Source organism: Coloeus monedula (assembly GCF_965178545.1).
Source record: "Coloeus monedula genome assembly, chromosome: 2".
In the NCBI taxonomy this organism is placed as follows: domain Eukaryota; kingdom Metazoa; phylum Chordata; class Aves; order Passeriformes; family Corvidae; genus Coloeus; species Coloeus monedula.
Window position 1 is genome coordinate 73329159 of NC_138782.1, and position 14956 is coordinate 73344114.

Here is a 14956-nt window from a genome sequence, read left to right on the forward strand (position 1 = left end):
AAAAATACAGCAAGTAAGTGCCCATTCAAGCCCTCCAGGCGTGTACAATGCAGGAGCATCTGGAGGTGTATCTAGGCAAGCAGCAGAAATCCATTTAGGAGTTAGTTGCAAATGAACTGATAGGTGGAGAGACAGCCCAAATGGCTCTGTTTTGTTGTCAGTCTGTTGCCCATAAAGTATGGGAATAAAAAGAGTTGGGAAGGAAATGGCAAAAGTACAAAGAATTTTGAGACCTTATCTATCAAGTAGGGTTAACTACAACTATTGAGAAAGATGATTCCCTGTATTTCCTTTTTTGAGGAGGGTGAGTGTTTTTACTGAGGCTCTTTACTGTAGCATATATATAGAATATGAAATTGTATGTTAGGTTTTTAATTTATTGGAGCAAAAAGCCCTAAATACCCATGCCAAAATCACATTTTTTTGCTGAATATCCAGGCAGTTTTTGTTGGAGACCTGAAAGAGAGTTTGAGCTGAGATGTCCTTTGCAGAAGGATTTTTATTTTCACTACTGGCTTGAATTAAGAGAGTATTGTGTTAGAGCAGGATACTGTATAATGTAATTTCAGCACCCAAATTTCCTACTGTAAATTTATCAGAATGGGATAACTAAGTAACTATTTAAAATGATGTGATATGCCTATAATTCCTGTTTTATACTACTAATATATTGTAATCCTCTTTTATAGCCTGCTGCAGTCAAAAGCATTCTGGCTAATAAATTTGTGCTTGTTTTCCTCCTAGCAAAGAGGAAAGGTTACTAGGAAGGGTCTGCTCCTCCTCTTTTTTATTTTGGTACCAATTAGACTGGGTTTGGGAGCTGCATGAGTAGCAGAGTGCTCTGATTCTGGAATATTGCCAGTGCAAGAAATGAAGATTTATTGTTTCCATCCCTGAAGCAGAGATATGGAGAATCCTGGTCATGTTCAGTCTGTTCTGACACTTTTTTCCTTTTGTGTCAGCAGTGTAGAACAGTATAAAAGCTATGCACGTACCACAAGAAAAAGCTGTTATTTAGAAATGATGCTTTATGAACTTGTGACAGCTGAATTTAGCGTTGCTTTAGTGCAGTGGTTCAGCCTGAGCAATTAATATTGCCTGGTACACTTAACTGTTTATTACATGAGAAGTACTTCACAACCACAGTACTTTGATGGATGTGCATTGTAGTTCTTGGGAATTTCACTGAACAAGCAATGCTAACTTAGGCTTGTCTGGACAAGCCAGAAATAATTTAGTAATCCACAATCCAAGACATACAAGTCGTAGTTTGAAAAATGATAGTTTGTTAAGCTTTTTGCCATTTTTAATGTTATGCTTTGCAGCTTCAGAAGCTTCTTACTATGGACCCTACCAAGAGAATTACCTCAGAGCAGGCTTTGCAGGACCCTTACTTTCAAGAGGATCCTCTGCCTACATCAGAGTATGTATTCCCTCTTTTGTGCACATCGGGGTGACTTCCTTCTGCTACATGCTAGTCCCTGAAATGACATGATAGCTGAAAAATTCACAGATACCTACCTACCTGTGTCCATAAGAAGTAGAAGCTCAGGCATGCTCACTAGAAGCTACCAGTGTAGTAAGAAGTGTTTGTATCTACTGGTGCTGGAACTGAGTGGTCATGAAAAATAACCCAGTGCTGCACTAGTGTTGTAAGTCTGAATGTGCTACCAAAGCCAGAGTGACAACATTACTGCAGTATTTAGAGATTCAATCTCTGCCCTCTTCTGTTCTGCCTTACACAGCCTCAGAGCCCTGTTCTCCATTGCCGGGTTGATTGTGCCTCTCCCTAGGAGTGGGACGGTTCTCTGACCTACAGCCCATTCCCATGCCCTCTTTCACAGGGTAACAGTATGGGAAAAGTGAAGAGATAAATGGCTGCCTAAAATCCCACAAATCCCTTGTTCAGAAGGCTTGAGAGTATATTTTATTGTCATGAAAAGTTCAAATGATATATTCAGCTCCAGCTGGCAGACTTTGTCAGTTTCTCTTCCCAGTTTTCAGAAGCATGGTGGTGCACAGCATTATGATCCGTATGAACTTGATGCAGGTAGACTTCTACCTTTGCTTTCACTGTTTCCTCAACTAGCAGGCAACACTAAAAGGAGGGAACAGTCACTGGAGTGAAAAAGGAGTCTAGTTGAGACTAGTTGGGTTTTTAAAATTTCTTTTTCTGTTTGAAAAAATCAAACACTACATAGCAGCAAGATTAGGAACTGTTTACACCCTTCTAAAAACCACGTCATGTTGATTGTATTCTGAGTGTTGGCACAGAAATCTAAGAAATTTATACTGGTCAAGACCTACCAGTAATTTTCTGCTTAGTGTTTATCTGATGCTATCCTATGTAGAGCTGGATAGCTCCCCATGGATTACAGGATAACAGGATGATAAACATTAAGGAATGTTCCAAATGCCATTGGCCAGATGAATTTAAAAGCGATCTTTTTTTCCCTAAACAAGACCTGAGATGCTTATTGAAAGTAACTCTGCAGTTGTAATTGGCAAATATATTGAAGCCTGTTGTAAGCCAAGGCAGGCTCATAAGACACTAATACTCTTTGGATCAGTCCCTTTATTCAGTGAGCCATGCATGTTCCAACTGGGTGTTGTGGAACCTCTGACACTGCGTTTGTTCATTTTACCATCTGGATCAACAAGTGGTCGTTCTGGCATTTGGGCATGTTCAACCGTGCCATGATTTCTAAATGACAGCCTTGTGCCAACAGCAAAGAGATCTGACATTACAATCAGCACCTATCTTGGGTGCTCACACTGCCACTCACTTGTGGAAACAGGATTTGTCGGATAGCAGAAATGAAGTGTGACATGCATTTGTTTTTAACATAGTGTTAAGGAAATGTATGCCATATGTACATATTTGTGGAGTGTTTACTGTTTACTGTGTTTCAGTGTGTTTGCTGGCTGTCAGATTCCATATCCAAAAAGAGAATTCCTCAATGAAGATGAACCTGAAGAGAAAGGGGATAAGGTATAATAAACTCCTTTTTTTGGCTGGTTTTTTTACTTCTAAGTATGCAATAAGAAAGCATGATGGTGCCAAATGAAAAGTACTGAAACATGAAGAGTTAACCAAAAATGTGTTTCTAAGGCAACGCTCACTTAAAACTGCTTCTCAGACAGTTGAAAAGTGTCAGATGACTTGGGGTGTCTCAGGTGATATCACCAGCATGGTTTGCCCTGACCTGTGGGGAATGAGCTGGAGGGCTCTTCTGTCAGCAGTAGCCTGCTCTCAGTTGCTGTCCTTCCAAGACCTTGCTATCTCCTCCAGCATCACATGATGAAAATACGTTGTGAGCAAATGAAAAGAATGGCATTTTCATTGTATGACTGGCATACATCCAGCCATTTGAATGTAGATGGCTGTTGGGGTCTCAAATAAATAGTGGCAGGCTGCTTCTGGCACTACATCAGAACATTTCATCCATCTGCACACAGTTTCCTGATCATGTTTTAAGGGCCCGCAGACAAAGGAGTAATAAGCACTGTGAACTGTTCTGGTAGCAGCAATCTGCTCTGAATATTCTCTTTCCCATAGCCCTGTAGACATGGGCAAGAACTTGTTTGTGTGCATAATAAATTTTGGTGTGTTTGCAACATAATCTGATCTGCTTGTTGCGTGTTGCTCAGCTGAGCTACGTGACCACAGTGATTGTCCCATAGTGCTGTGAAGGCTGGACAATGGTGCTACAGTGCAGGAAACAGTGTGTTATTTTCACTGAACAGGGTACAGTGAGGCACCAACAGTGATGTATAGCTAACAAAAGAGAAGAGAACAGTCTTGAACTGTAGTTATCTGAGGACTATGTAAGAAGGACTGTTGTCTTTTGGAAAAACCATTTGACTACATGAACGTTCTGTTTTCAGTTTTCTGCGTAGCATGACTAACTAGGAGTTTAAAACTGTATTTCAGAGAGCAAATTTTGTTTTCAGAACTGATATTGCAGATTCTTCTGTACCGAGAGCAAGTGGTAGTATCCCTGAGTTTTGTGTCCAGATAGTTTTTTCCAAAGGAGGAAACAGGCTCCTGAGCAAAAATAGTCATGATACTGATTTGTTTGTAATTGTTACTAGTTTTGCTTCAACTCTCACAGCTTCAAAAAACAAGAAGAAACCTTATGAATTCAAATTACTCTGGCTTTTTTATATTTAAGTCCATGTACTTAAAAGTAAATTTCTGTCTTTTCCCTGGGAGTGTTGCGGGGATGGTGACAATAGCATGCTTATATTTAAAACAACCAATATATAAATGGTCTTTGAGATTGTTGAGGACAGTCAGGTATTTATGCACACTCCAAATTAAACTTTTTTTAGACCATTTAGGTAATATAAGTCACACATTACTCATTGAATGTGTTCCCACAGTGTAGAAAGTGTGGAGGTAAAAACTGTTCTGGGAAGTTGAATCTGTGCCATGTTTTGTTGCTTTATGACATAAATGAAAGGGGTTTTTGGGGTTTTTTTTTAGACTGGTTCCTTACTGGTTTGTTTTTAAAATTGTAAATATATGTATAGTCATTTGGAAACCTGGAGAAGTTGTCTGTGTTTGTTTATTTGGAACTTGCATCGGAAGTAACACTTAGCATAAGCATCCATTCTCCAATATTGTTAACTGTCAGTCAGCAAGGCTAAAATGAGGGTTTGTACAACATTTAAATTCTGTTAGGCAAGTTTCTGCTAGGTTTGTTTCTAGGTAGGACTGAAATTTCATTTTGGTAATTTGTGCCTGAGAGGTGACATATGGTAATGTGTTGTTAAGTGTAGGCCTTTCACAAGTTCAGTCATTTAGGAACTGCCATGAGCCAGACTGACCTGAGGACAGTATTTTTGCTGGCGAAAGCCATTTTTGTGCCGTAAGGCAGGGCAGCCAGACCCCAGCTGGAGACTGACAGAGCAGGTCTCAGTCTCCACCCAGGCAGCAGCAGCAGTAGCTCCACACAAGAACAAGCTCAGGCTAGTCAACTAAATTTTGTGCTAAAATCTGAAGCACAAAACCTGGGACGTACAATAAACTCTTGCCTTTAATTGTGAGAGTCCCTTCAATATTTGTTTACACATTAAAAAATTGCAGTTTTTCAGCTCACACAATAGTAACTGCCTTACTTGCATCCAAACACTCCTATGAAACCACAAATTTCAGAATTCTAACACAAAGAGTACCTTAGTTATTGGTGTTTTGTTTGTGTAAGTGAAGCTCAAACCATTATGAAAAATAAATTGCTTCTTAATAGCTTTTTCTACAAGCTAGTTTGATTAACTTTTTAAATGATTGAAGTTTAAATCTCCCAGGAAGTAGAACCTGACTGAGATGAGATTTGAGGACTACATGCAGGAGGATAGATTATGGGTTTTGCTAAATGTGACATGGAATTGCAAGCCCCCTCTTAAGTCCTTGAAGATGCAAGCCTTCTTTGTAATCTTAAATGAATACATCACTGCAAATTTTGTCTGAATGTATCTTGGGAGGCCATTGTGATGACTGGCATAGATGCAGATCTTTTATGTCATTTATCTGAGGTAACTAAAAGCCTCTTGGTGATGGGGGCATCAAGGATTTTCTGCTAGTGGCAACTGGTTGTCAAGATTTCTGAAAAACTAATAAAGTGAGCTTTTTATTAAAAGGCTGCCATACTAAAGCTTTGATCACTACATAAGTGGATATACTAGGGGGAAAAAAACCCTATCCTGGAATGTTCCCTACAGTATATTAGGGGAAGGGTAGTAAGGCTTTTTCATTCAATCCATGTCATTTGAAGGTTTTTTTACATGATGAGCAAGTGACATATCTCACATTTGGAGTGAAATTGCTTTCCTTTGCAATTCTCTTAGGTGGTTTAGTGCTCTGATGGAGGAGCCATCCCTGGTGTTTGAAAGCAAATGAATGTGTTGTCTTTCCCAGAACTGTCTAACCATGGAGGACAGAGTTGCACTCTGTTGATTTTCTGATCTTCCCTCCACTTCCTCAAATACTCCTTTTAGTCTGTAGCCCTCTGAAGCCAAAAGAGCTCTCTATGTCTTTTACTCTTGTGTTCTCCTTCTTAACCTTTATTCTCCCTTCTGTGACACTTTTCTCTGTTTCTTTTCCTGCTAGGTCCCAGTGTCATCTTAATTATCTGGCTTCTCTTCCTTTGCTAGTCTTCTCCTTCCCTTGGCAGATTCTTCTTTCAGTTGTTTCCTCCTCTTTTCGTCTTCAACATCTCTGGTCTATTTTCACTTTTCTGCTATTTCAGTAAGATTTTCTGGCGCTGTACGTTGTTCACCATGCTGGGCCCTATTCCCAGTACAGCACTCCCTTGCAGGGTACTTAAAAGCACAGGAGACTGAAATCATAATGAAACCTGTTTCTTGTTTTGCCACAGAATTTCCTTGCAACCAGGAAGGCATGATATAACTTTGGTCTCAATTTGCTTACCTTTCTGGCAGTAATGCTGTCAGCCTTCTTCAGGTGAAAAGTGAAAGTTTGAAAAGTGGTTTTGATTCTTAGTGAACAAGGCCATTGAAGTGCTTAGAACAACTTACTGTGGTTCCTTATGTCTGCCACTGAGCACTAGTGAAATTTTGGGTGTTTTGATTTCGTTCATTAGGTGATTACTGCTTTATAAATGGTTCCTTTTATCCTCTCTGAGCTGTAGGAGGCACTAGACTGTCTTTCCAGTTCAAGTCCAGCTTGTTTCATTAAAAAAACGAAATGACCACAAGTGGGATACCCCCACAAGGTGTGCAAGTCTGTTCTGAGAGTGAACTTCACCCAGCATTCAGCCTTGCTCTGTTTTCCCATTAGGCAGGCGGGCCTGCCTCCCCCTCGGTGACGCCAGGGTTGGCAGCTCCATGAAGCTCACAAACCTAGCTCAGAGCAAGTGACCGTGTTGTGTCGCTTCTTCCCTCAGAATCAGCAGCAGCAGAATCAGCATCAGCAGCAAACAGCACCTCAGCAGCAGCCGCAGGCAGCGCCGCAGCAGCCGCAGCCGCAGCAGCAGAACAGCACCCAGACCAACGGGACGGCGGCGGGCGCCGGCGCGGGAGCAGGGGGTGCCGGCGCGGGGCTCCAGCACAGCCAGGACTCCAGCCTCAACCAGGTGCCTCCGAACAAGAAACCACGCATAGGGCCTTCAGGCGCTAACTCAGGCGGGCCTGTCATGCCTTCAGATTATCAGGTACCTCTGGAAATTTTTCTGCTTCTGATATATAGGGCCAAGGGCCAAAATGTCATTTTTCCCCTTCCCCACTGCAGGAACAGATCATGTTTTAATGAATTTTTGATGTAACCTGAGGCGTGCTGAGGTTTTCAATAGAATACCAGTTTGAGTTGTATCTACTGCATCCTGTAAAGTGTTGAAGAGTTGTCCACTCCAGGAAAGCACTTAAATATTTGCTTAACTTTATATTTTAGAGTAACCTTGCTGAAGCCAGTGGATGTAAATGCTGCATTGCATCAAGTTCAGGATATCAGGTCTTGGCATTATTAAATCCCATGTGAGGAGCAGATGTGAGATGATCCTGAGAAGGAGAAGCAAAGATAGAATCAGGCTTTCACATTTCATTCCTCATATTGTCACATGTATGAAGTGGTGCTGTAGTTTATTCTGGTATCTTTCTAAGTCTGCTTCTAATGTTAAAGAAAAAAATGAATGTAAGCACAGCAATGGCAATTCGGTTCATCCATTTGATTAATGCCAAAGGAGGGCACAAAGACATGCATTGTTTCTAATGGACCAAAGTAGAACAGATTTCATGTTTTCCAGTACAGTAGCATTCATAAGGAAAAGCACTATCACTGAATCGTTTTTGAATTTGCATAATTGTATTTGCTTACTAGAATTATATTTTCCACCAAAAAAGTAGCATACATTAACTATAGAAAGCATTGAACTTACCAGGATCTTCAGTACCTGAGTTTATACTTGCTGGAGCAGTAATTAGTTGAAAGACAAATTTAAAAAAGGTAGATATTAAGGGTAACTTTTAAATTATGTTGGGGCATCCATCTGCTTCTAGCCTCCAAGGGGATTCTGCCTTGGAGAATGGTCTTTTCAGGCTGCTTTAAAGTTAAAATAAGTAGGTTTTAAGGCACCCAGCTCTAGAGTTGTCTTGACTTAGCCTTCCAGACCTTCTCCACAGACAATTGATTACTCAGTGCCAGACATATTTCTCCTATTTTTGTTTGAGTCTTTGAGTTACAAATGGTCATGAAGGCATTGAGGGCAATTTAAAGAGAAAGACAACTAGGTTTCTTTTTTGAAAAGTTCCAGACAGGCTTCAGGCCTGGACAGATCAGTACAGCTGTCTGACTGCACAGTATTTATGGCTGGTCTGGTTTGGTCTGTACTTTGAGGACTGGTGTGCTGCATTTGATGATATCCATTATAGAATTCTTAACCAGCTCTCTGAATTGTTGGCAGACTTCCCCCTTACAAGTTACTAGCAGTCTAAATATTCTTTTTTTTCAGATTTTTTTTACACTCTATGACGCTTTCCTTCTGAACTTTAACAGAACAGGAATCAAAATCATGATCTGTATGTTTCCTTTATGTCATTCACTAAATTGTGTGGTCTGACTATCCATTTTTATGCTTGTGTTTGGCTATCTGCCTTTAACTTCTAGCTGACTATCTTCTGTTCCAGAAAGGAATGTCTGCAATTTGTCCAAGTCTGACTTTGTTAAAAACAAATTCTCATATGTGGAACAAAAATAAGCATGGGCAAGTTAATGCATTCTTGTAGTCTTATGGCATTAATTTTACTCCATTTTATCTTATTCAGAAGTAGGTAGAAGATTCCCTTTGCTTTGCGTTTCATTTCATTTAGGTCTAAAGTATATGTTGGAAGTTTTTTTGTCATTCACCAGCCTCAATATATGTTGCTTTCAGAAATGACAGTGCATTGTTGAATTTTAGTAAGCCTTCCTTATGTGACCTTGGGTATTTTGCTTAACAAGGTGAGGTGATGCTTTTCATCCAGAAAGAGCTCCTATAAAGTCATGGCATTTATCACAATTCTTTTTCTTTTCCATTATAAGTTGAAAAAATTCCCAGAATTTTGGGAAGAATGTCAGGTTTCAGACACTGTGTTACACAACCAGACTAATTATGTGGATTGCTGTGGGGTTTACCTTGCTGGAGAGTCTCCTGTCCATTCAGCAGTACTTCTTATGCCAAGTGATTTTGCAACTTGCATTATTGGGCAGCTCATGAGTAATTCTGGATGGGGAATGGTTATGGTAATGAAAGGGCAAATTCAGCAGGCTGGAGGCTGCAAGATCAATGAATTTGTCTTGCTGAGGTTGGAGTCCACTGAGCTGATTGTCCCAGATTATGGAGGGGGAAAAAAGACATTCAAGACAATGAATGTAAGGTTATGTACATACACATGCCCATCTTTAAGCAGTTTTCCTTGTTTGCAGTGGGTAAGGAAGCAGGTTGAGAGTCTCGCTTAAAATTATATTATCTTAACGGAGAATTTTTCATTTAGATAAATTGAGTAACTCTTAAGTCATGGTTGCCTTTTTCTCAGAAAAGAATAAAATTTTTCTCTGTAACATTTAGTACTGCCTATCTTGAGAAGGTAGTTTGTAGCCTTAGCAGTTTGGTTTTGCATTAATAGCATTTACAATAATGATAGATGTAAGTTTAAGAAACATGAATTTTGAAAGGGAGTCTGCTCTCTTGTCCCTTGTGTATTTTTTTCTTCAGAAAATGGGTATATAGATGCTGTACTTTTAGGTGTCTCCTAGAGTTCTTGTGTGTTTTGTGTGCTGTGTTAAAGCTGATTGCAGATCAGAATGAGGACTTGTTTTATGGGACCCGAAATAATAGCACTATTTAGTCAGCTTCCCCAAAAATCATGTTTTAATGAGCACCAGAGAGGTTAAAAATTTCCTGAGCTGCATGGTCCTGATAGGCTGGGTTTCATTCCTTTGATCCTTCTCTTTTTTTCCTGCAGCACTCCAGCTCACGCCTGAGTTACCAAAGCAACATTCAGGGATCTTCTCAGTCCCAGAGTACAATGGGCTATTCCACATCGTCTCAGCAGAGCTCTCAGTATCACCAATCTCATCAGTCTCACAGGTATTGAGAGGCCTGATAGGCTGCACTCAGAAAGGAATGGACTAGAAGCCAGAAGACTCCAGCAATATGAAGTTCATAATGATGAGAAGACCAAAAATACAAACTATGATGCAGAATTAAAATTCATGATGACAAAAGGAAAACTTCACTCACTGAAGACTTCCCCCACCCCTGCCTCATCCCCATCCCTTTACTGCCATAAAGGAGATTCTTGTGAAGTTTTCCTTCCTCTCTGCCCTTGCATGTGCTCCATTGTGGTTACTCTAATGAACCCTTCTGATCTGAACCCAGCACTTAACTTCTTTAACCTTTGGAATTTTGAAGGATTCCTGGTGCACCTTCCTTATGCTGTAGTGATTGCCATAAATCTGTCTTTTCAATCTCTTTGATGGGATTTTAAAGTTTTAAAATCTTGAACTCCCAGGCTTTCAAGCTTGTATATAGTTAGTTTTATACTAGGCAAACCAGTTTAGCTATACAGGTATATTGCACCTTTTTAAAGCACTATGTTATTTTCACAGGATATTACTGTTTTGCTCATGGATGTCAAGAACAGCAAAATTTTACTGTTCCAGAGTATTTTACTATTCTGTTTTTATTAGTCTAGTTTTCAGGCAAAGTATTAAAAATAAAAAATTTTTAAAATTAATAAAATGAAAAAAGAAAAATGAAAAAGAAGAAAACCCACCCAAGTCTCTGCAGCAACAGATACGCTTCATGCTACTGGACTGAACGCCAAACAGAAGATTGCTGATATTTCTTAACTCATTCACATTGAATTCTTGAAATCACAGTGATCATGCTCTGACTAGTTTTAAATTAAGCATTACTTTAAATGAAACCAGGACAGTCACATAAAAAGAAGATGCTTTCAGGATCTGTTGGAATAGGAGAATGGAATGTCTTCCCAGGCTGGACACCAAAATAGTCAGGAAAATGTATTTACTGCCCTCAAGTCTCAGTAGGAATGTGGATGACGGGCTTTTTCTGTTTTTCTGCTAAGTAGCTTATTAATGTGTGTGAGAGTTCTGTAAATTTAGCTTTCTTTCACATTCCTGAGTCAGTTCTCAAAATTTAAAGGTGACAGAAATACTAAGACTTGCAAAAACAAATGCATTTAATCATTTTATGTTAGAATTTATAATTAAGAGAAACTATTGTGCAGTTTGAAAAGCATGTTGAAAATTTTTCCTTTTTCTTGTTTATAATGCATATTCTGTGTCCCTCACATTGCTGTGATTAACCAGATTAGTTACACCAGATGTGCTTGATTGCACTGAAATGTTTCTTTTTCCCTAGAGCAAACATGTTTTGATTGTGCCTAAGGGACTGTAAGTGGATGGGTAGCTGGCAGAAAATCCCTAGTAATTAAGCAAGAGTTCAGAAGCATAATCAGAGGATTATTGTCCAACTTCTGGAACCACAGTTACTCGAAGAGACACAACATATAATTTGGGACAGCTTCATTTTTGCTTCAGCCTTCAGAAATGAGGCTGACTCTTGTGGCAGAAAACCTGGAGGAATGCATTTAGAAAACTACTGGCAGTGTAAAATGAGTGAGCTTCTACGGTTGGTGTCCACAGAGAAGAGGTGAAGTGAGAGGAGTTTCGATGTAAATGGCCAGTGTTCCAGGTTTTTTTACTGCAGAGTGTTCTCTTCTGTCCTGTGCCTAAAGAAAAAACCTGTGTACCCGTACGCATTCACACTGAAGTTGTGATCAGATGTAGCAAGATGAGTAGATGTGTTTGCTCTGAGGAGAATGCTTTTCATCATAGCTAGTCACATACATGGTTCTACTGGATTTGATCTCCCAATCACATTTAGTGCCCCCTTCCTCCTCAAACTCGTGTTGTTTTCCTACTTTTTCTGAGCAGTTGTTTTGCTTTGGCAATACCTACCATCATGTGATTTTGACAACGCCCAGCTGCTCTGGAAAAGCAACCACAACCTGCTTTTGTAATCAAATGGATAAGAAGGTGGTGAAAAATTAAATGAAGCAATTGGAAGGAAAAAAATATTTCTGGGAGAAAAGAATCTCCCGAAGGATACTTCCACTGTGTAACCCTTGAAATGCTACATTTTATACATACTGTAGTACCCTGTTTGAAAGAACAGGTTTTAATTGTTCCTTTATTTCAGTGACTCTGGGGTGACATTCTTTCTGTCTCACCCCTTACTGGTGTTAGGATGAGGTACTTTTGATCAAATGGATATTTGGCCAATGCCATTAAGTAAAACTTCTTTTATACTTCTGCGATTTGAATGTCACATTCCTGGAAATTAACTTACAGCAAAGTGATTCTTGTCCCCTCCTGTTCTTTTCATCCTTCTGTTCTCTCAAAATGATTTTGTCTTTTCTACTACAGTTATCTAATGTTTCTTCTCCCTGCTGTGACTTGCAGCTGATCACCAAAATTCATACAAGATCAGGAGGTGGCAGGGAACCATATGGTTAAGGTTGGCTCTTGTGCCAATAAGGCAAAATCATGGTGTAGATTAATCGGTGTGTAGAGTGTGAAACTTCACAGCAATGTAAGGTGCTTTAATTGAGTGAGCTTCCAGCTTCTAGAATGACTGCCACAACCTCTCTAAGCTGCACTTGCATTTCTTGCCTTGGTTAGGTTGATAGATGACCACATGCCACTCCTCTCTAGCTTTTGTGTGCACAGGTGAAGCCAAGCTGACTTCCTCCGTTCCCTCAAATTCACAACCAGGAGGAGAGCAAATAAAAGCAACAGTGCTGGCTGCGAAATGTAGGCTCTGCACACTCTTGTAGTCCTTCGTGGTAGTGAAACAATTCGCCTTTTCTAGGGAGCTTGATGCATGCTGCCAGGGTGGGTGGCAGTCATAGTGGAAGAAGCCTTGCTGCCTAGGGGTTATCCCGTGAGGTAAAAACTCTCCACTTTCAGAAGTGAATAATGCAGTTTGTCATGGGAAACCAGGACCATGTCCTTTTTATGTTATTTTTTGCCTGTGCAGTTTCATTATTACTCAGCTCTGTCTCTGCCCATAACCTGTAGACCCTCACCGAAGTGTTTCACACCTGTACCGAGAGGCGTGGAGCCGTCTCCTCCATCCTGGTGGGAGAGCGGGCTGCTGAGTACAGCTTTTCCCATTGTGGCTTGGAGGAAACAAATGTGGGGAATTAATGGGATGAGCAGCCTGGTCCACGTTGGTGAGGTTTATGTAGCACAAACTGCACAATGAAGGAAAAATATAGGGAAAGCTGCGAGTCCTGCACTGTATCTGTGACACTGTATCTGGGGAGGGGGAGGGAAGCGCATTCATAGCGGGAGGGGTGGCGGGAAGCTAGAAGTGTTCAAATATGTATGATATTTTATATAAACATAATAAGCTTAGTTCCCCTTCGTAATCTTCAGGAATGGTACTTTAACACCATTAAGCAAAGAATTGTTTTAGGGTTAAATAAATGTATTGTACATAAGGCCATACGTAATCTTCTAAAATACGTCGCCAGACAGGAGCGATGTGTATTACTATATGAAAAAAGTCCTTAATGCACTGTTATCTCCTAAATATTTAGTAGTAAATTAATGCTATTTAATTTTTTTAAAAATTTGTCTTGTGTAGACACTAAAAAGTATTACACAAAATCTGGACAGAACATGTCCTTTTTAACAGCAATTTAAAGAACTTTTTATATATGTAAGGTAGTAACTTTTCAAATTGTTCTAGTTGTATATTCCCATGTTTACTATTTGTGGAAGTGTGCCTGTCTCTACTCAGTTATTTTTTATCCTAATAATTTCATGCACGCATCTTTCATTTTTGTAGTTTCCATTAGAAATTACTGTGTATGCGCCTGGTGCTGCCACAAAACTTTGCCGCTCTAGATCTGTGGTGGCCACATTCAGCAGTGCCCGTGCCAATGGGCTACCAAAACCACAAAGCAAAATACTTGTTTCTCATTCTAGAGTTGAGAGTTTACTGCTTTTAAGTTGTCCTGATGTCACTCTTGAAATGACTGTTAAAACTAAGCTATGAGTTCATTGCATTTATTTTATATTCTTGGTTGTAATGAAATGGAATTGACTTTGCTTCAGTGTGAATTTTTTTAATAAAATAATATACATTTGTAATAATAATAAAAAGTTCAAATCAAGTAAGTGTGCAGAGGAGTTTCTGTAAACATCAACTTAGGGCTACCAATAGGGAAAATACAGGCCACAAAATTGCAGTTGTAATTATATTCAGGATGTTTATGATATCATACACCACACAAAACAAAGCTTGCAAAACCTCAGAGTTGAAATCACAGCTTTTAAAATGCCCATGAGGATATTCATGGGTATGTATCTATCAATAGAAGGAAACCTTATGGAAAGCAGGATTGATGGAGTGTTCTCTTAGGTTTTGCTCTCTGCTTGTAAGTGTGCTGGCGTGCCACACCAATGTCACTTGCTGAGATTCATTATTACTTGTGTGACAACCCTATAGATGCATCTTCTGAAAAAGAAAACTGGTTTACTCTATTCTGGAAATAACTACCTTCCTACTTTCTCCTCCAGCTGGATCTTGGAGCATTTCAAGTATTTCAGGTGGCAACATGGAAAGCATGAGCTAGAGCATATTGGTGGGTTTTCAAAGTGGGGTTTTGTGTGCTTTGCTAATCTGTGTGTTCCTGTTCCATCTAACTTTGGATGGATGGATGGGTGGATAACTTCTTTCAAAAATCCCACTTGTCCTCTCTGTAACTGTTGCGTGGGTAAGAATGATTGGGGGGATATACTTGCACTACCAGTTGCCTAAGAAAGAGGCTTTGTTTTTTGATGTACGCTTTACACAAGGGTGGGAATAGGAGTGGCCTTTGTCAAAAAGTTTAGTCTGCATCTCTGACACCTCGAGCTTAA

General features: G+C 39.8%; 1 protein-coding gene across 2 annotated transcripts in view; it reads left to right on the top strand.

The window, feature by feature from the left end:
• The window catches only part of CDK19 (cyclin dependent kinase 19), a 121105-nt gene extending 106909 nt beyond the window's left edge, over positions 1–14196 (top strand). The window contains exons 10-13 of one of the 2 annotated variants that reach the window (XM_082302809.1): positions 1326–1423; positions 2914–2992; positions 6909–7175; positions 9961–14196. In XM_082302809.1, the coding sequence (XP_082158935.1) occupies positions 1326–1423; positions 2914–2992; positions 6909–7175; positions 9961–10092 (576 nt within the window). In that variant the 3' untranslated portion in view covers positions 10093–14196. The remainder of the gene's footprint in view (positions 1–1325; positions 1424–2913; positions 2993–6908; positions 7176–9960) is intronic. The other variant, XM_082302810.1, reaches the window with a different exon arrangement.
• Positions 14197–14956: the final 760 nt, after the last annotated feature.